The following is a 21,097-nucleotide window of genomic DNA, read 5'->3' on the forward strand; positions in this document are numbered from 1 at the left end:
GGATAGCAACATTTTGATAATTTATGTTCAGAAACCAAAATTCTTAATCATATTTTTTAGATGTCCTCCTCCCACAATGCAGAACATTAATTACACCAAAACAGTATGTATTCAACTACTGGAACATGTGCAGTTCTGCACTTGATAGCCAAGCTTCGGCAAACTTGAATGACAGTCCCAGTTTCTATCACTTGTTATTAAAATGCTAATTACAAAGACCTTTGGCTCTGCCAAGTTGTACATATGAGTAAAGGCTGATAACAAATACAGCACCCTTCAGCATCTACAAGGGATTTGTTCCAGGACACTCCCAGCCCCCAATCCTGCAGATACCATCAAAACCCAAGGATACTGAAGTCCCTTTATAAAATGGCACAGTATGTGCATATAATCTCTGCACATCCTCCTGTATATTTGAAATCATCTCTAAATTGCTTATAATACCTAATATGTTGTAAATGCTATGTAAATAGTTGTAAAGACAATGTAATGCTATGTAAATAGTTGCTGGAACAAGGCAAATTCAAGTTTTGCTTTTGGGAACTTTATGAAACTTTTTTTTTCCTCCAAGTATTTTTGATCTGTGGTTAGTTGAATCCACAGATGCCAAACCTGTAGATATGGAAGGTCAAATGTATAAAATACAAAAACTTGGTCAGACTAAAACAGAAACTTTAACAATTCAGGGACATGAACTGAACAATCCACTTGACTTTGTTCAGTTATAAATAATAAAAAGCTTTTATTTTAAATTTACTGTTTTCTAGAAAATTTGGACAACTATTTGGCTAAGGATTCTTTTTTCTCACCTGTAAAATGAAGATAAACTAAATACCACTTAAAGTCTCAATTAATATTTTATGGTGTCATCTGGGAAAGAAGAATCAACCACGAAGGGTAATAAAATTTAATACCTTATCTAAATAATAAACCATATCTGAGTGCTGCAAAGCCAAAAAGTACATTAACCTAGTGATATATTCAACTAGGCCATTCACTACGTTTCCTTTTACACAAAGGTTTACTTCAAAAGTTGAGATTACTGAGACCTGATCCTAAATAAAAGAAGAAAGTTCTTCAAAGCAACACAGGCATGAGTAGTGCAGAAGATTTTACTTTTACTAGTGCAAAAATGCAACTTCACACAAGCTTAGGGTAATGATGGAAAGTTCTGATAAAGAAACAAAAATCCTCTTTCTTGAATAAAGAAAGAACATACTACCAATTTAGGCCCTTGTTTTAAAATATCACTACTTTAAAAAGAAGAAGTATTTCTCTCAAGAGCACTTATGTCAATATTTTGCTGGCTATAAATCAACTTGTTTAAATCAATGGTAATATATAAGACTATTAATTTCAGACAAATGGCTGTATGTTTTATAAAGAATGAGCAATATTCTTTAATTAATGTTAGAAAATAAATTCAATTTTAGGTATCCACTTGTTTTTGACAACTAATAGAATCTACTAATATTAAGATTCAGTTAATGAACACATTTTTGTTCCACAAGTCTCCCTTTTCTTTAGAAATCCTGAGAGAATCCAAGAAGGAATCAGCTGACATATATAGATTAACAAATTAAACTTTTAACTTCAGAAAGCTTGTGCTATGACCCAAAACAGAACTACTCACCAAAAGCAGCAGCCATAGGGGGTTCAAGGGATGGCTGGCCATCACCAGTGGGAAGGTCTAAGCGAGTGAAGTCTCTGCTTTTGTCATTATTATATTTCACATTAAGGCTGGTGAGCTTGGAGAAGTCAATACGCAGAGTGCAGCATGCATTATAGATATTCTGGCCATCCAGAGCCTAAAGCATGTAAGAAAGGGACCGATGTTTTGCAAGACAACAATAAATCAAGTAGCCTCTACTTTGACAAAAAGTGGCAGTCAGACATAAAGCAGAGAGAACTAAACTAAAAGCTAAAGAATTGTATTTTCTTTTATCTTTATCACTAACTATGTGAGCCTAAGAGAGAAAATGAAAACTCTATTTCTCAGTTTTTTCTTCTGTAAAGTGATAATCTCTATTTTATCTATGGTAAGATCAAATGGAAGAGGATAAATGTGTAAACTTGAAAAACTTTAATACATTATTGTACACTGTACTAATTATTATTATGATTATTTTAAAATGTTTAAATGCATTTAAATTTTACATTTCATCTTAATTCATATTAGTGTAGTTTATATAGGTTAAGATGATATAAAGTCTTTGTAAGTGGTACTTGTCAGAACCACAATATGTGAAACAGTATCAATCGCTTTTTTTGTTGTCGTAAATTTATTTCCTTTGAGTAATAAGCTTGAGGGAAGTTTTAAGTCAGAGCAGATACAAGACCAAAAATTAGCAATCTCTTCTTTCATAATGATAAAGATCTTCCAGAGGGATATTAATAGCTACTTATGACTTCCACAAACGCTTGAATTTACAAAAAATAGATACCAGAAACTAAAACACAAAAAATAAAACAAAAAAACAAATATACTAAAAAACGCTTACTTATCATAATAGTTACTAATGAGTATGCCATCATAAGGGTATAGAACAATACATGGAGGTAGAGGATATAGCAAATATCAATGCTATTCCTAGTCAAGAGCTAGATACTATGTGAAACACAGAGTGCTGTTAACCTTGGTCTCTCTCTTCCGAAAAAAATTAGAAATGATTCAGATACTGATACAAGATAGAATTAGAGTTATGGACAGATCTCAATAGGAGATGGATCAAACATAACCAAACTGAATGTGAAGTTTTATACCTTGTCAAAAGTCAAGCACTTGTGTGCTAAAAAGAAGACAATATGAATTGAAAGCAGCATATTTTCTAGGATTTAATGTCTATCAATTTGGAGCTCAATGAGAATTCAACAGTGAATATGGTTGCAAAAATATAGAAATCAATCATTCTTTGGCTCGCTTAATAGAAGTAAATGAGGGCACTAGGGCAAAGATAATTCTATTCTATTAGTTAGATTATATCAGGAGTACTCTGCTCAACTCTAGACTTCAAATATGACAAACATAAATGAGTCCCAGAAATATAAGAATTGAAAGTGATTTGAAGCCATTGCATACGAAGACAGAAGTAGCTTTTAGACTATAAAAAGAGCATATGTAACAGTATGTTTAAAAATGGTAAATTAGTGTGCATATTTTATTACAACTTTTAAAAAAACATAGTAAACTACAGCAAAGGAGAAGACATGATGACTTTCTTTGGTATCACTGAAGTGACTATAATAACAGTTGGAAAATGAAATAAAGATCATAATTACCATTTTGGCATAATGTGCATTCAATGGGTCAGCATACTGAAGCAAGGCTTGAAACTGATTATTCTTTGTAAAGGTGATAATCTTTAAGACTGTGCCAAATTTAGAAAATATCTGGAAAAAAGTTCACATTAGGTTAAATTTAAGGGAAAAACTTAGACAACTTATCTTTATGAATACAACTTGATTCATAAATCTCAGTTTTAAATGAAAATAATCTCCTTTATTAAAACTACTGGTACCAAAATTACTTAAATCAAGCCTAAGATGTTCATGTTCTGACACCCACACCTGGCTGAAAACAGTGCCTGACATGCAACAGGAGCTAAACATTTAACCTGTTTTACAACCTGGCATAATCGGCACAGTACTGAAACAGAAGGTTACAACAGCAATTAATGCATGCGATGAGACAATGGCTTTGCAAAGCATATACCTTGAAATGCAAGAGTCACGCATATCAACTATTTCAGCCTGAGAGTCAGCATCTACTTCCTCAAATTTTTATAGAAAGGAAAACTACAAAATATTCAACAAAACGTACAATGCTCTATTAATTCATCAAACGGTCATAGAGAATCATTGTAAGCTCTGAAAAGTCAGGAGTGAACAAAATAGAAACAAGAATCTCAGCACTGATTCATCAATTTTAAACAACAGTATCATACTAATGGAAGATCTTGATAATAGGGGGAATAGTATGTCTGTGGGGGTGAGGAGGTACATGGATTCTGCTCAAAGTGTTTTGTGAACTAAAAATGCTCTAAAGAATTCTAATAAGAAAATAAAATGTGAAACGGGAGAAAAACTAGAAGAGGCAGAAAGAGAATGGGGGAGGAAACCACAAACAAGCACAGTAAGTAGGAAACAGTTATCAACTTGGCAGATACATGTCCAGATATATCTTGGCAGATATATAAAAAAGTCACTTTAAACACCAATGTTCTAAATACGCTAATTAAAAAACGTAACTGTTAGAGTGGGCTTTAAGCACACGCCAAGACCCAACTCTAGGTTATTCAAGAGAAATCCACTTTAAAAATAAAGACAAGCTAAAGAGAGAGAAAGATACACCATGCTAACACTAATTTTTAAGAAAAGCTGGCAGAGCTATATTCATTTCCTACAAAGCTGACCTCTGAAGAAAAATTATCAGGGATAATGAGGGATGCTATATAAGATAATGGGAGTCATTTATCCAAGAAGACAGAACAATCTTTAAAATATATGTGCGTAACAAAAAAGAACCAAAATACTAAAGAAAAAAAGCTGCTAGAACTACAAAAACACTATTGTTGTTGGAGACTTTAATAATATCCCTCCAATGCAGACTTATTAATAAGTCTGCATTGAGACTGTGAACAAATGTATGAATACCAAAGGGGACAGGGGTTGGATCTAATTGACATTTATTGAATAATATATCCAATAACAGCAGAATATGCATGAACACCAAGATAGACATATTCTGAGCCATAAAGCACACTTAAACAAATTTAAAATAATAAAAATCATACAACGTATATTCTCAATTATAGATTTAAACAAGAAACCAGGAACAGGAAAAAACACCTAGAAAATCAGAAGGAAGGAAGGAAGAAGTCTCTGCTCTTGTGAGGAAAGACAATAAATAAGCAAATTAATAACAATACCTGGTCTTACAAAATTTTGTTTTAAAGATAAAAGGAAAAGGGACGAGAGTGATGCAAGTTGGGAAGGTGCAAGGGTACTCAAGGAAGGCCTCTCTGAAGAGCCTTTGGAGAAGAGGAATGAACAGTGAGGGGAAGGTTTCCCGACAGACCCCTGGTTATGAATGCTCTTTACAACACTTGTTCTACTTCCCCAGCACAGAAGTTCATGGCCAGAAGTTCCTACAATGCATTATGCTTTCCTCTGATGTCTCATTTTACATCTGGATTTTAATAAGCCAGAAACGTGTCCTGCTTCTTAAATCTAAGTATTCCCTATGCTGGTAAGAATTTGCTGTCATTACACACTATGTATGTTTCCTTAATAGGCAAATACCCAGCTTTTTTATTATCAGAAAGAATGACTAGGGATAGGCAACAAAAGAAAAAACAGAAAAATACAACTACATCAAAATTAAAACTCATGTTCACCAAAAGACTATCAACAGGATTGAAAAGGCAACCCACAAAATGAGAGGCAATATTTGCTTATCATTTATCTGATAAGAGGTAATATACAGAAACATGAAAAGAATTCCTACAAGTCAACAACAACAAAAACCCAATTTAAAAAACAGGCAAAGGATTTGAAAAGAACTTTCTTCAAAGAAAGGGCTTCCCTGATAGCTCAGTTGGTTAAGAATCCTCCTGCAACGCGGGAGACCTGGGTTCAATCCCTAGGTTGGGAAGATCCCCTGGAGAAGGAAAAGGCTACCCACTCCAGTATTCTGACCTGGAAAATTCTATGGACAGTCCATGGGGTTGCAAAGAGTCAGACACAACTGAATGACTTTCACTTCATTTCTCCAAAGAAGACAATCAAATAGCAATAAGCACATGACAAGATGCTCAATGGCAACTCAAGTGTCCATCCACAGATGAGTGGATAAACAAAACGTGGTGTATACATACAATGGAATACTATTCAGCTTTAAAAAGGAAGGAAATTCTCACACGTGCTACAATACTGATGAACCCTGAAGACACTGTTATGTGAAATAAGCCAATCTCAAAACAGCAAATGATGAGTGATTCCACTTTTATGAGGAACCTTGTTGTTTAGTTACTAAGTTGTCTCCAACTCTTACAACCCCATGGACTCTAGCCTGCCAGGTTCCTCTGTCCACGGGATTTCCCAGGCTAGAATCTTGGAGTGGGTTGCCATTTACTTCTCCAGGGGACCTGTCCGACCCTGGGATCGAACCTGTCTTCTATAATGGCAGGCGGATTCTTTATACCACTGAATAGAGTCAAACTATTCTTATAAGAGATCAGTAAGACTCGTGAAACTAATTTGTCTTGGAAGGGATCACCAGAAAATTCCATCCTTAAAGACGTAGTCTGAAGGCTCTCTATTGAAATTTAAGATGTTTTAAAAAATATAGTTAATTTCATTATGGTCATAATTCAGGGTTCAAGATATTAAGACCTTAATCCCACATATAACTCTATTTTGAAAAACACTAGGAAATTTTTGTTTTGCTCTTTCAATGAAAGGTTTGGTCTTATAATAAGTACTTCCTCAATACACCCTCATATCCTAGAGAATAAAGTTTATAAAATAATACCAGGGACTTCCCTGGTGGTCCAGCATTGACCAATCTGCCCTGCAAGGTTTGATCCCCACATTCCCGTGGTCCGGAAACTAGTAAGATCCCATGTGCTGTGGAGCAACTAAGCCCATGTGCCTCAACTAGAGAGGAGCATGCCGCAACTACTGGGCCCATGCACCACAATGAAATATCCCACGTGCCGCGACTAAGGGCTGTCAGATAAATAAATAAATAGCTTTAAAATGTATATGTGTGTGTGTATAAACACAAACACACACACACACACACATATATATAAAAGGAGATATATTTAACTGCCTAACTTCCCTCCTTCATACTGCAGACACAAGCAGTGTTCTAAAGTACAAGCCAGATTACATTTTTCCCTGCTTAAAATTCCTCACCATCTCCCCATTATCCACACAGTAAAATCCAAGCTCTCTGGTATAACATACACAATCTCTCTACCTGGTGTACCTCTCCAACCTCATTTCCTGACACTTTTTATTTTACACTACTTATTTATACTTTTTATTTTATACTATTTACATCAACAACTATAATGGTTCTCCAGATACACCAAGCGGCTTCAGAATTCTATGCCTAAACATGTGACTTTTTCCCTGTTCCTGTATCTCTTTACATAATACCTAGGAAATTTTCATTTATTCTTTTAAAACTCAGCTCAAGCAATAATGCCACCAGAAAATTCTTAGCCTCACCCAAACCTCAATAGAGTTCATTTTCTTTACCAAATATTTTTATCCCCTTCCTGGCCTCATACAAATACTTGTCTTGCTGTTCTCCTTATACTGTATTATACATTTGTCTATATATGTCTCCTTTAGTTAGACTGAAAGTTCCTTGAAGGTATATTGCTTGTCTTGGTCATTTCTTTAGCATTGAGTACAATTCCTGGCACGTAAGAGGCACAGGGTAAAAGTTTATTATTAACTGATAAAAAAATTATACTCTGACCTGACTGAAGAATAACAGCAATATGCAAATTTTAAAATGATAAACATCTTTTATGTAAACTATCTTGTTAAGAAGTAACAAGAACATACAGTTTGCTCTAAAATTTGGGATTTTTATACTGTATTATGGTATAGGACATAGTTAATTTCCACTTAATCTCCAGATTTTGTTAATGTTTAGATCCCTTTCTCTCATTTAATTTGAACAAGAGCCTGATGTATATCCTCCCTGGCAGATGTGTTTGGCTGTACAATTTTCATATGAATGTGCTAACAGAACATAAATGCACTCATCTGGCTAACCATGCTCTCTAGAGCTCCCTGAACTGTATTTACTGAGGAGCTGCAAAGATCAATCTGATATTATTAAATAAAGTAAGCAAACACCAGTATCAGGGAATTCAGCAATGCCTGAAGTGTGGTTTTTAACAACTTTTTATAATTATCAAAATACTTATTTTTAAATAGATTTGGCCTCCAAAGATCAATGTTTAAGAACGCTTAATATATATTTTTATTGATTACAAGGTCTTTGACTACTTCCCTAATATATATACCTTGCTGTCATAAATACACACACATATCAACTCTTGATATGTCTTGTGCATTTTAATCTTCTCAGACTTTAAAATGGGACTAATAAAATACAAGAGATCAGATTCTGGTAACATTAATCTTCAGGGTGATGAAGGTTAATAAAGTGTGATAAAGAGAACTTGCCAGAAACTGAAAATGTTCACTAGTAGTCGCTTGAAGAAAGCATTCTTCATACTGGAAATTTCTAAAACAGCAAGCACATTGGCCACAATTTGTTTACAACAGTCTCTGTGGGCAGCAAAAAAGAAGACTGGAAAATGAGAACCTGGGGGCTTCCCCAGCGGCTCGGTGGCAAAGACTCTGCCCGCCAACGCAGGAGACGCAGGTTCCACCCCTGATCCAGGAAGAGCCCACACGCTGCGGACAGCTAAGCCTGTGCGCTGCAACTACTAAAGCTGTGCCCTACCGCCTGGGAGCCACAACTACTGAGCCCAAGGGCCGCAACTACTGAAGCCCATACGCCCCAGGGCCCGCACTCCACAAGAGAAGACACTGCGATGAGAGGCCCATGCACTGCAGTCAGACAGGAGCCCCTGCTTGCCACAACTAGAAAAAAGCCCGCAGAGCAACGAAGACCCAGCAGTCAAAAAGAAATAAGCAATTTTTTAAAATTAGAATTTTATATCATTGGTGTTGATTCTTTTTTTTTTTTTGGTGTTGATTCTTTTATTTGATACAATAATAATTGATTTTTGCAAGCTATTTATCTTTATACTTCAAATCAAAAAGGACTTCTGTCTTTCATCCTGAAGAGATTCATCTATTTGACATCTGTTGGACATAACTAACACCACACATGATGGTACTTCAAATTAATAAATTCCAAAAAGCTACTGTTTTGCCTTACTCTGTTAGTGGACAAAGAAGTTTTTTAGAATGCAGGGTTGAGTTTACATAACGGATCAGCTGATGAAGCTTCTTTATCTACAAATACTAAGTGATGCCATTCAATCCCGCAGCCTTAAGAGACAATCATATGCAAATGATCGCCAATTTTCCAGTCCTGGATTCTTATGCTCGATACAGACTTATTTCCCAAATGTTTCTTCAACATCTCCCACTGGATGTCGAACAGGTATCTCCAATTCAAGTTGAAAATATACTCTTGATTCCTCCCCTACCTCCCACCCTTGCCCCATATCTTTCCCCCACTCTGTCCTTACTATCTAGTATAAGATGGCTCTATTTTACCAGAAGTTCACATCCACAGTCTGGGAAGCATTGATGGTTACTCTCTTTCTCTTCATAACTCACGTCTACTCAACCCATCAGCACATCTCTCCAAATACATATGTAATCACCACTCCCAGTGCACACATCCCCACCTGGGGCACGACCATCTCTCACCTGGACTCTGCTAAGATCCTTCACGTATGCCTATGTGTGTGTGTCAGTCACTTAGTTGTGTCTGACTCTCTGTGACTCCATGGACTGTAGCCCGCCAGGCTCCTCTGTCCATGGAATTCTCCAGGCAAGAATACTGGAGTGGGTTGCAGTTTCTTTCTCCATCACTTATGCCTATGGTTCATTCTTAACAGCAACAAGAGTGATTCTGTTAAAACACTCAGCCTGTCACCTCACTCCTCTACTCAAAATCCTCCATGGCTTCCTATTCTACTCAGTGTCAAGATTATAAAGGCTCTGCATCATCAAGTCTTAACCCCTTCTCTGAGCCTATCAGTCATAGCTTTCCTTTTTTTTTTTTACATCCAATGACAGTCTTTTTTTGATATCTGAATACATTAAGCACACTTTCATTTTAGGGACTCTGCACTTGCTGTTCTTTCTGACTGGATCATTATTCTACCACATATACACATAATTTAACACCCTTACATTCTTCAAGCTTCTGCTCAAATGTCATCATATTGTAAATACTTCCATCATTTGAAACTTCTCTCATCTGAAACAGCACCATTCCCATCTCAGTCACTCTTAATTCCCCCACCATGAGCTAAAGGAAAAACATTAGCTTCCATAGATGTTAGAGCGCAGTTTAGCTAATGTCAACTCTTCAGCAGAAAATACAGAAAAATTTGCTAATTATAACATGTGCAACCAACTCTACTCTTCCATGTATTTCCCAATCACAATATTTAGCACATTTCATGCTATTACTTACACCTTACCCAGAAGGCCACAAGAGCAAGGATCTGCTTCTCACAAAGCAAATGCTAGTTTCTTACTAGCATCTACTAAGTACGGTGACATTTCTTGAGCACTTACTATGTAACAGAGCACTGCTGTAAGTGCTTCAAATGCATCAACCCACGAAATCCTCATAACAAAGGTATAAAATAGATACCATCTTCACCCCCATTATGTAAATAAGGAAAAGACATAGAAGCACCAACTTTCTTGCCCAAGGTTATAGAGGTAGTAAGTGGTGGAGTTAGGGTTCAAACCAGCTCCAGAAACTGTATCCTTTATTATATGCTATACTATACTTAAATCAGCTAATGGAATAGAGTGCTGGGGTTAAGGGCTTAGTTAATGTAATTAGAGAAAGACACTCTGAGGAGGTGAATTTGAGCTGAAAATGGAATGATGTAGATTCAGCTAAGTGACTAGGCCTAAAAAATAGAAGACAGAAATGGCCTAAGACAGAAATAAGAAGGATAAGAGGAAGAGGGTCAAAGAGCCAGAAAAGCTGGGGTGTTAACTAAGCAGAACAGTCAGGAAGTGAGGTTACAGAGACAGTGAGAGGTCTGCATATTGGGGCACTAAGGGCCCTGGTAAGGAATTTTGCTTTTTCCAACAGCAGTGTGAAGTTGGGTTAAACAAGAGAGTGCTATAACTAAAGGGCTGAAGAGTCCTATTCCAATGGTTACCATTGAAGACTCAGAAATACTTCTCTTCACTTGAAGGACCCATGATCTTTAGGGAGAGAAACAAGGTTTGTTACTGGCCTTAGGGAAATAACAAATGGAGTAACAAAAAAGGACCACACAACCTGGGCTAAGTTCACTGCTGACTGATGGCAATGTTGAGCCACAGGTGCAATCACATCTTTTGTGAAGCAACAGAAGTTATTAGCAGCAGCTACAGTGCTACAGGAGAAAAAGCAAACAAAAAATGCTGATGAATCACAGAGAGCTTGATGCTACTTGGTGGGATAAACAGAAGAGACGAAAATCCATCAGGACAAAGAAGCCAATCAATTAAGTAACTGCTAAACTCTTTTAGGAAACAACAGTGGCTATGAATACCACTGCTAAAGCCCTCTACAGGACATGCTTCACAAACGCACATATTTAGAAAATGGTTCTCAGGAAACTATCATAGAGAATAGAGTGGGCATAATAGATGATATATTTTGATATTTACACGCACAGCATGTGAACCATGTGCTGTGCTTAGTCGTTCGGTCGTGTCCAACTCTTTCGACCTCATGGACTATAGACCACCAGGCTCCTCTGGCAAGGGGGATTCTCCAGGCAAGAATATTGGAGTGGGCTGCCATGTCCTCCTCCAGGGGATCTTCCCAACCCAGGAATCAAACCCAGGTCTCCCGCATTGCAGATGGATTCTTCACTGTCTGAGCCACCAGGAAGGCGCAACATGAACCATATTAGGAAACGTATCTGAGCTCTTATCACCAGTTGGTACAGTGACTGTGGGGAAAGTAACAACTGCTAAGGTCCCAGTTCCCTTATTTGTAAAATGTGAGAGCAGGAGAGGATACATTTCAATTCCTAGACACAAGCGCACACACACAGCCCCCTGCGACTCTTCCTTCAGCAGTACAAACCCAAAGGTTTAGAAAACAGCTAAAATGATTCTAAATTGGCCTAGGGTTATGCTGTTTAATATTATATATATTGAGATACAAATACGAAAATAAGCATATAATGTTTCAGTGTTTTAAAATAATTTTTATATATAGATTGTCAAGTATAATGAAATGGAATACTGGAGCTGACACCAGGAGGCTTGAATTCTAACTGCTTTTTCAATTACTCCTTACAATACTCAACTCATCAATTATCGGAGGTTTAGTTTTCTTCATTACAATTATGTAATAACTGTGTGACAGATCTTGTAATTCTTAAATTCCGTCTCTTCACAGTAGGCCATGATGTGATACACTGCCCCTTATCAAGATGGTTTAGACATAGTAATGGATAGTCTATGAAAGTTAATTTGAAGTCAGTATTTAACTTGATACTTCCATATTACATGTGAAGTTAGTCATTATCTTCCTTTTAGAGTTTTTAAAATAAAAGTGCTCAAATATATGGAGGGGTCTATAGAAATAAATTTGCTGTTTTCTATATTGATGTTACTTTCTCAGGAATAACTAGTACCAATTTTTTTTTATAGGAGTCTATGCTTTGTTCATTTTCATGCTTAGATATAAAAACACAGAATTCTTACATACCTTTTAAAATCAAGTATTTAGGTTAGAAAAAGGAGGCTTTCAAAAAAACTACCTCTAATTGACACTATTCCTTGCATGAAACAGGATGCTGAAGACTTTTATTATTTAAGTAAATATATTAACCAGAATCAACAACCTGAAAAACTAAAGATAGAAAACATTAATAGTTACAGAGATCATAGTTGACTCTGCTTTCGTAAGAGTGTTCCTCCTTACCTGATGAAGAACGTCCAGGGTAACAGGATAAAAGAGGTTCTCAATGATTATTCGGAGCACAGGGCTCTGGCCCGGCAGGACTGTGCCTTCATTGGGAGGCGCTCCAGGAAGGGCCAGGCTTCCTGACTGGGCCGCACCGACCGCCTGCAGCGCAGCTTGGGCTCTCTGCAGAACAATCCAAAGTGAGAACTTGCGGTTACACAGACACAATAGATAATCCTTAGCTGATGCAGATTAATGTGAAGTACTACGGTTAAATAAAAATATACTTATCTGGTAAACTTTCTCTGGGATGCATATATCCTAATATTGTAATCAGTCAAGAATCAAAAGTCTTGTTTTCTTATCACAGTGACACGATATTTAAGAAAGTTACTTAAATTTACTTGAATAAATGAAAAATATACAGCCAAAAAAGAAGAAAATTTGTATATTCTTTCATATCCTGATTTTTTAATGACAAAAGGGAAGAAAGCAATGTGAAAGTAACATTAAAGATCACTTAAAAAAAAAAATCACTCAAATCCCTCTTGGTGGCATATGACAGGCATAAACATGGAGGAGCTGCGGTGGTTCAGAATGGGGCAGGGAGGGTATCCTGGCATGGAGCATCAGAGCCTGAGCAAAAAGAGGAACGCATCCATCTGTCTGGCAAGCGGAACCTGAGCCCAAACAAGGTAAGCAAGTCGTCTGTGAGTAGATGGCTCACTGCCAGCTGTCAGAACCTGGGGAGCCTCAGAAGGGTAAGAAAGATATCCAGAGGGGAGCAGCCTAGCCAGGGTTATCAGAGCCCAGGGAGAGTCAAGAAGAGGGCCACAAAGAACTGGGGGCTTCCCTGGTGGCTCAACGGTAAAGAATCCACCTGCAATGCAGGAGATGCGGGTTCAATCCCTGGGTCGGGAAAATCCTCTGGAGAAGAGAATAGCTACCCACTCCAGTATTCTTGCCTGGGAAATCCCACGGACAGAGGAGTCTGGCGGGCTACAGCCTGTGGGGTCACAAAAGAGTTGGACACGACTTAGCAACTAACAGAAGCAGCCGCAAGGAACAGGAAGCCAACGCAGTAAAGATAGTTCGAGTAGCGAGGTCAGTCCATGGAGCCTGAATGGAGTAAGGAATTCAACGGAGAGGCAGCCTGGCATGAGATGTCAGAACCCAAGAAAAGGAAGGCAGAAAAGTTTCTAAATATGATGCTCTATTAAAAGGAACCGGGGTGCTCTAAAAAATGTCTAGTTCTAAAACTGGAGCAGGAAAGCACAAGATGAGTGTACAACATTTCCAGTTTTGTGGGGGTTTCTTGTTGTTGTTTTGTACCAGAATGCAAAACAGTTTTCAAAGAACAACAGAAGCAAGCCAAAAGGACAAAGAAGACAGCTTGAAAAAGGCTCCCGCTGGCATTATTTGAGAACCAAAATAATGACTGTAACAAATAAAAACCCATCAAATAAAACAAGAAACCTGTAAGTCCGCAGGCTGATAAAAACTGACAATTGATAAGGAGCAGTCTATTTACACTGCCTTAAAGTACCTCCCCTCAAATACTCTTCTTTCCCCCTTTGTAAGTCATAACTTTATAGTGGAGAAGCCAGGCAAACACCTGTCAAATCAAGTGATCAAAGAGCACACCACCAGCAATGCAGCAAATTGAAATTATGTGCCACCTGATATGATGCAATGAGAAAAAAAGAGCATTACTTCCGTGATGTTCCTGTCAAAGCTGCATACACTGAATCTTATCACAAGGAAACATCAGACAAACTCAAATTGAGGGACGGCCTAGATGAGTAGTCCATAATTTTCAAAAGTATCAAGGGTATGAAAGTAAAAAAAAAAAAAAACAAAAACAAAAACAACTTACTGTTTCAGATAAAGGGAGACTAGAAGATATGATTTCTAAATGGAACATGCAACTCTGAATAATGCTTATTCTGCTAGAACAAGCATCACTAGGACAACTGGCAAAACTTGAACAGGACTGAGGTTTGGAGGGAAGTCATACATCAGTGTTAATTTCCTGATGTTGACCAGTGTATTCTGGTTTGTAAAAGGGTATCCTTCTTTGAAGGAAATGCACACTGAAAGTTTGACCAATGAAGACAGGCCAGATTAACAGTTTTTTCCCAAACACCTCAAGTCATCAGAACTTCTTTGTATTATATTTACGACTCTAAAAATTTCATGACTGTCTCAAAATTTAAAACAATTATTTGAGTGAAAAGGGGGAACTGAAGAGAAAAAAAGTATGGTTAATAATTAAGTTAATAATTAGTGAAATTAAATGCAAGTTTTTAATCAATCTTTTGTTCTTATAATTTCCTAACAATAGTGACAAGGAATAAAATGTTTGTGCCACAAAATGAAAAAAATCCCACCACTTTAATGCATTCTTTCATTTCTACATCTTGTATACACTTGCAATTTTAAAGATAATAGTATTGTTTCACAGTACTTTGTTATTTTATATTAACATTTATTTTGTTTTCATGACTTTAATTTTAGTTTACTATTTAATATACCACCTTTTGAAAGTGGGATGAGTAGCTTTTTAACATTTTGTTATGAAAAATAACATTAAAATAAATGTCTTTCTGAAAAGTGGCAGTCTTTTCTGTATGTTTAACAACTGAACAACTTCCACTTTTGTACGTATGTACAACTCTTTTTTAAACCGTTTAACAACATTTTTATGCCATATAAAGACTTTTATGTATCAAGTAATACTTAAACTGCCAAATGTTCAGTTTCCAAATCATCTCTGAGAATAACATATGAATTATTTGAATATTTTATATCATTAAATATATATGTGCCTGTAAAGTCAAGTGTGTGAAGTACTGAGCACCCTAATTCTGTTTCACATACAGCAGTTTATCTGTTTTATACTGGGCACCCCAGGAAGATTTTATTTGGAAAACAGGGTTTTACTGCTTTTAAATTTGAAAACTGGCTCACAGTCCCACTTTAAGCCTTTAAATAGGCAAAGATGAGGTTCAGAGGTCATTCAAAAAAGACTCAATTAACACGGGGATTAGAATTAGCAAACAAGAACATTAGTTATTACACCTGTATCAAGTGCTCGCGCGCACACACACACACAGACACACACACACGAAAGGTTAAGTAGACACATGGGAGACAAACAGTATTGTCCAACAGGATTTCCTGTGATGATGAAAACGTTCGACATCTACAGTAGATTGGATACTAGTCACTGGTGGCAAGTGAGCACTCGAAACGTACCTAGTGCAAACTGAGAAACTGAATTTTTTAATTTATTTAAATTTATTCACATTTAGCTAGCAGCTGAGGGCTTCCCAGGTGGCTCAGTGGTAAAGAATTCACCTGCCAGTGCAGGAGATTTGGGTTCAATCCCTGGGCTGGGAAGATCCCCTGGAGGAGGGCAAGGCAACCCACTCTAGCACTCTTGCCTGGGGGATCCCATGGACAGAGGAGCCTGGCGGGCTACAGTCCACAGGGTCACAACAGTCAGACACGACTTAATGACTAAAGAACAACAAGCAAGCAGTTACCATATAAAACCTATGAAACAACAAGCTAGCAGTCACTCACAACTTTAGAATGTTCAGGAATAAACATCAACACACTGAGGCTCTCAGTGGAATAATGGTTCCTTTTTCTCTCATCAGGATGGTATGAGAGAAAAAGGAACCACTCTTCAAGATTTAATCACCTTATCAAAACTAAGCCTGAATAACTGAAAGTAAATTTAACTTCACTGACATTTTTTTGGGGGGGGGGCCACACTGTGTGGCTTGTGGGATCTTAGTGCTAAGTGTGGAGTCCTAAGCACTGAACCGCCAGGGAATTCCCAACCTCACTGACTCTACTTCCTTATCTACCAATTATTCAATCAATTCTTTCTATTAAACAATTCTATATATATGCTTACTACTGCTATATTATAGTTATTGCTGCTATTGTTGCTGTTTCTCTTCCTTCACTCCTTCCTCTTTGGCATAAAAGATATCACACTGGAGAAATATGAGAAGATATGGTATATATTGTCTTAATCATTCTACAGTTGTCAATATACTCCGCATTAGTATTTCACAGAGCATTGAGTACAAAAGTCTCCGCATAACAGGCATGCAAAAAAAAATTCTTTTGACAATAAAAATCTGAGAAAGATTTGTCTAATAAGTAACTCTAGTTTCAATTTTTAATTAGGCAAAAATATTTAAGGAAGAAAATGAAAAGTAGAGGGACACTCTTCACTGAGGACAAAAGAAAAGTGAGGGGGAGAAAAAAGAAATGTCTTCTTAATATGAAGAGACAGTTCAGGTACACAGAAGACATATTTTCTGTGTATCTGATGCTAAACATTATGAAGCAGCAGAATTCTTATTATGGGAGATAATTTTTCAGTGTTTCAGCCACAAACCCTCTGGAATGGTTACATTAGTAGTAAAGCAAAGAGCAGTATTGTGATGGAAAAACCAACAAATACTTATTGAGGTTGGGAACATATATATACTTCATGTAAAATTTAAATATGCCTAGAAAATATAAAAAAGGTATTTCTATAGATGAGATAGAAATGAATATACAACAAAATTCACAGACCTTAAATGTTCAGTTTGATGATTTTGGGGGACATTTTTTAAGGAAAATTTTTTCCATGGTCATCATTTTGCAAATTTATAAATTTCTACCCACAAGACCAAGAAAAACTGTCTACACAAAACTGAATGCTATTAATACAACCATTTCTCAAATGCTGCACCTCAAAATACCATCTAAAATTTTTAGCTCTAATTTTAAAGCAAGGGAGGAAAATAGTTGATATTCACCTGACCCTCTGCTAAGTATGTCCATAAGTATGTTTTGGGATATCTTGCTATTCAGAGAAGAAAAGAGAATGAAACAGTAATTGATCAGCTTCCGAGGGCTGACCTCTCATTAGTACATATGTAAACAGATACCCTCAATTTTGACTTCAGCTTTTGTGTAGGACTCTGAATAAAAGAAAACCATATTTTATCAAAATTCAATACAAAAAATGTAACAAAATGGCAAGGGTACTGGGAAGAAATCAAGGCTATCTAAGAATAAACTAGGTCATTTGGGCTGGCTTTGGTTGCCAAGCAACTGGGATTTCTCACTGCTTCCCTTTAGAATAATCCAGTCTTTAAGAGTTTTATTAAATTGTTTGTTTCTTCTTCAAGACTTAAACTAACATAATTAGGAATCACACTAATGACAAAACTGCATGACTTATACAAAGGAGAACTGAAAATTCTACTGAGAGATAGCAAATAAAATATAACTTCCTCCTCAAAAGGATTAGTTAGCAATATAGACATGTTAATTATCTCCATATTAATCTATAAAAATCCACCCAATTTCACTGTGTTTTGGGGGGTGAGGAGTTATAAAAATAATTCTAATATATCCTGAGAAATAGACAAAACCTATTATCCATTTAATTTTTAAAAAGAGAGGGGAAAGAATTGAGCCCTGTCCTACAGTTGGTTAAGCCACAGGGACACTGGAACAGGAACGGAAGAGAACAGAAACCAAAAGGTAATCCAGATTAGACACAGACTGCACACCACGTGAGCAGCACACACGAGGGTAGATGGAGCTCACACAAGCAAAATGCGTGGTCATGTCTAACAAGTATGTTTATGCAAGTTCTAAGTAGGCAAAGCTTGTGTATAGAAAAGTAGAACATGACAAAGGACAAGTTTTACACGAGTGGATGATAAATAGGTTATTCAACCACAACAAAAGAAAAACTGGTCAGTGGGAGTAAGTGAAAGACCCTAGCCTCCCTCTCCACACACAAAATAGTCTTAACAAAGATTTAAACACTAAAATAAAGACAACCAAAACATTAATGTATAAGAAAACATAGGTAGAAAAAAAAACTTTTTAATCTTGCTATATTGGGTTTTTATCAGTATGGTACCCATGTCAGAGATCATAACACAACTTAAGAAATTTGACTCTTACATAAAAATAATTTAAAAAATGAATTAGCAAACAAAATTCAGAGACAGAAAACAGAATGGCAGCTGCCAGGGTGGGGGTAGGGGGCAATGAGGAGTCAAGATTTAATGGGTACAGAGTTTCAGTCTGGGAAGAGGAAAAAGTCCTGGAGATGGATGGTGGTGATAGGTTGTGCAATGTGAGTGTATTTAATGCCACTGAAGTGTTATTCACTCGCTTAGTCATTTCTGACTCTTTGCAAGCCCACAGACTGTAGCCCCACCAGGCTCCTCTCTCCATGGAATTCTCCTGGCAAGATTACTGGAGTGGGTAGCCATTTGCTTCTCCAGAGTATCTTCCCGACCCAGAGAATGAACCAAGTCTCCTTAATTGCAGGCAAATTCTTTACTTTCTGAGCCACCAGGGAATGCCACTGAATCATACACTTAAAAATGATTAAAATGGTAAATTTCATATTATATACATGTTTTATCACAATTAAAAAAATGGGGAGGAAACCTGCATTAACAGAAATCACTATAAATACTTTATAAGTTATTACATAAAAGTAAGTAAAACAATAAGATATAATTTGTTAACTATCATACTAACAAAAACGGACAGGAAAATCGCTTGCTCATATATTATCATTATCATTATATTATCATATATTATCAGTGGCATCCTAAATCAGCAAATAATCTTCACAGAAAGCAATATTGCAAGATACATCAAAACATAAAACACACACAAGGCTAACTACCAGCAATTCTGCTGCCAGAAACATAAACTATAAGATAATGCTGCCAGTGTGCCAAGATATATAAGAATGCTATTATAGTACTATTTGTAAAAGCATAACATTGCAAACAATCTCAATGTCTATTAACAAGAAACTGGACAAATTATGACTGCCCTTTTGAAGCAAGTATTATGCAGTCATTTAAAAATGATGAAGTAATAAAAAGTAAAATAAAAAGTATGAAGTAATTGTGTATTTCTTGTCATGAAATAACATCACTGACCTACTGTAGAGAAAAAAATAATAGCTCTTAAAACATTAGGATTCCACTGGTGTAAAATTATATACATAGACCTAACCTGAACAGAGGAGGGTACACAGTAAAATGTTTGCAAAATGTTTATCAGTTATATCTAGGTAACTGGATTATCTTTTGTTTATTTTTTATTTTTCTGGATTGTCTGAATGTTTTACCATGAGCATATATCCTACTTACAAGGCAATGTTTTACTTTAAAAATTTTATACATTTAAAAATATCTAACATTTCATTTACTCAAGTTTAGGTAATTTATTATATGTCATTAATACGTTTTAGAATAAGTTAAGGATTGGATGCAGGAAATGTCGTTGTTTTTAAAAATGTGGAAAACTATAATTTAAATTCAGCAGCTTGCATTATAATGATTTTCAACACAGAAACAAAGAGCTGAAGGAGTTCTTTTGCCTAGAGCAAGACTATCAGGGGCAAACAATGCTCTCAACATAATATAAAACCTATTTTTTAAAATGTACTTGCTTCGTGGATAAATTTTTCCTACCCTTAAATTACTTCAAATTACTATTTTAACTACTTAAAAAATCAACCTGGAGAGACAAAGACGTTTCAGTATCAATTATATCAAAACTGGAAAATGAGGTAAGAAATGTTCATTTTTTATATTCCACATTTATCTTGGAGAGTCAAAAATCATTTAATGAACATATTTATATAAATTCTTATTAACGTAACAATAGAATCACCACTCAACTTCTCAATGCCTCTGTTACATATTCTGTAAAAAGAAAGGATTGACTTCCATGGTTCCTTTAGAGCTGAGATTTTAAGAGACATTCGCAATGTACTTTTCCCCCTCTTATGGAAACAGTTTCAAGTGAAAACTGACTGCCTACCATTTCTAAGGCCATATCCTCAAACATAGTTTCAAATGGCAGTGCTTTCTTATTGGGATCTTTGGATAAGAATTTATATATGCAATCTTTATCAACAGAGTATCTCATGATGAAGAAAAACACATGATTTTTTTTTCCACTTAAAAATAGAAAATTAGTTATCATGTATCCTTACAACTATTTTTATAAATGACATTAATACTTACAGCTTGATTAGGCAGATTGTCAGTCTTAAGTTCTCTGTGATTGGAATACTGAATAAAAACAGGCTGGCTTCGAAGGTGAGGAGTAACAGGAGTGTAATAATTCACCATAGTAACAGCAGCTTCCTCAGAAGCCATTTCTAAGAAAGCCTGCAATAAACACAAGAAAGTAAAGTGAAAGCTAAGAAAGGCAGCTAAGAACTATTTTCTCATTCTAGCTTGCTCTAAAACTCATGCATTCTTAACAGAAGTCATATTGCCCCGAAGGGGATGAAAACACTTTCGTTTCAAACTGTATCACTGATAGTTACTGAAAACATATTTGACAAAAGTTGGGTTC

General features: G+C 36.2%; 1 protein-coding gene across 7 annotated transcripts in view; it reads right to left on the minus strand.

Annotated features, from left to right (window-relative positions):
* The window catches only part of PTBP3 (polypyrimidine tract binding protein 3), an 87,832-nt gene that overhangs the window by 24,352 nt on the left and 42,383 nt on the right, over positions 1-21,097 (minus strand). For all 7 annotated transcript variants that reach the window (XR_010664652.1, XM_065947614.1, XM_065947613.1 and 4 more), the window contains 4 exons: positions 20,761-20,907; positions 12,689-12,853; positions 3,280-3,390; positions 1,634-1,808 (listed from right to left, as the gene is read on the minus strand). Coding sequence is in view for 6 of the 7 variants with exons in the window: in XM_065947614.1 (XP_065803686.1) it covers positions 1,634-1,808; positions 3,280-3,390; positions 12,689-12,853; positions 20,761-20,907 (598 nt within the window). In the remaining variant the exon portion in view is untranslated. The remainder of the gene's footprint in view (positions 1-1,633; positions 1,809-3,279; positions 3,391-12,688; positions 12,854-20,760; positions 20,908-21,097) is intronic.

Source organism: Muntiacus reevesi, chromosome 10, assembly GCF_963930625.1.
Source record: "Muntiacus reevesi chromosome 10, mMunRee1.1, whole genome shotgun sequence".
NCBI classification, from domain to species: Eukaryota; Metazoa; Chordata; class Mammalia; order Artiodactyla; family Cervidae; genus Muntiacus; species Muntiacus reevesi.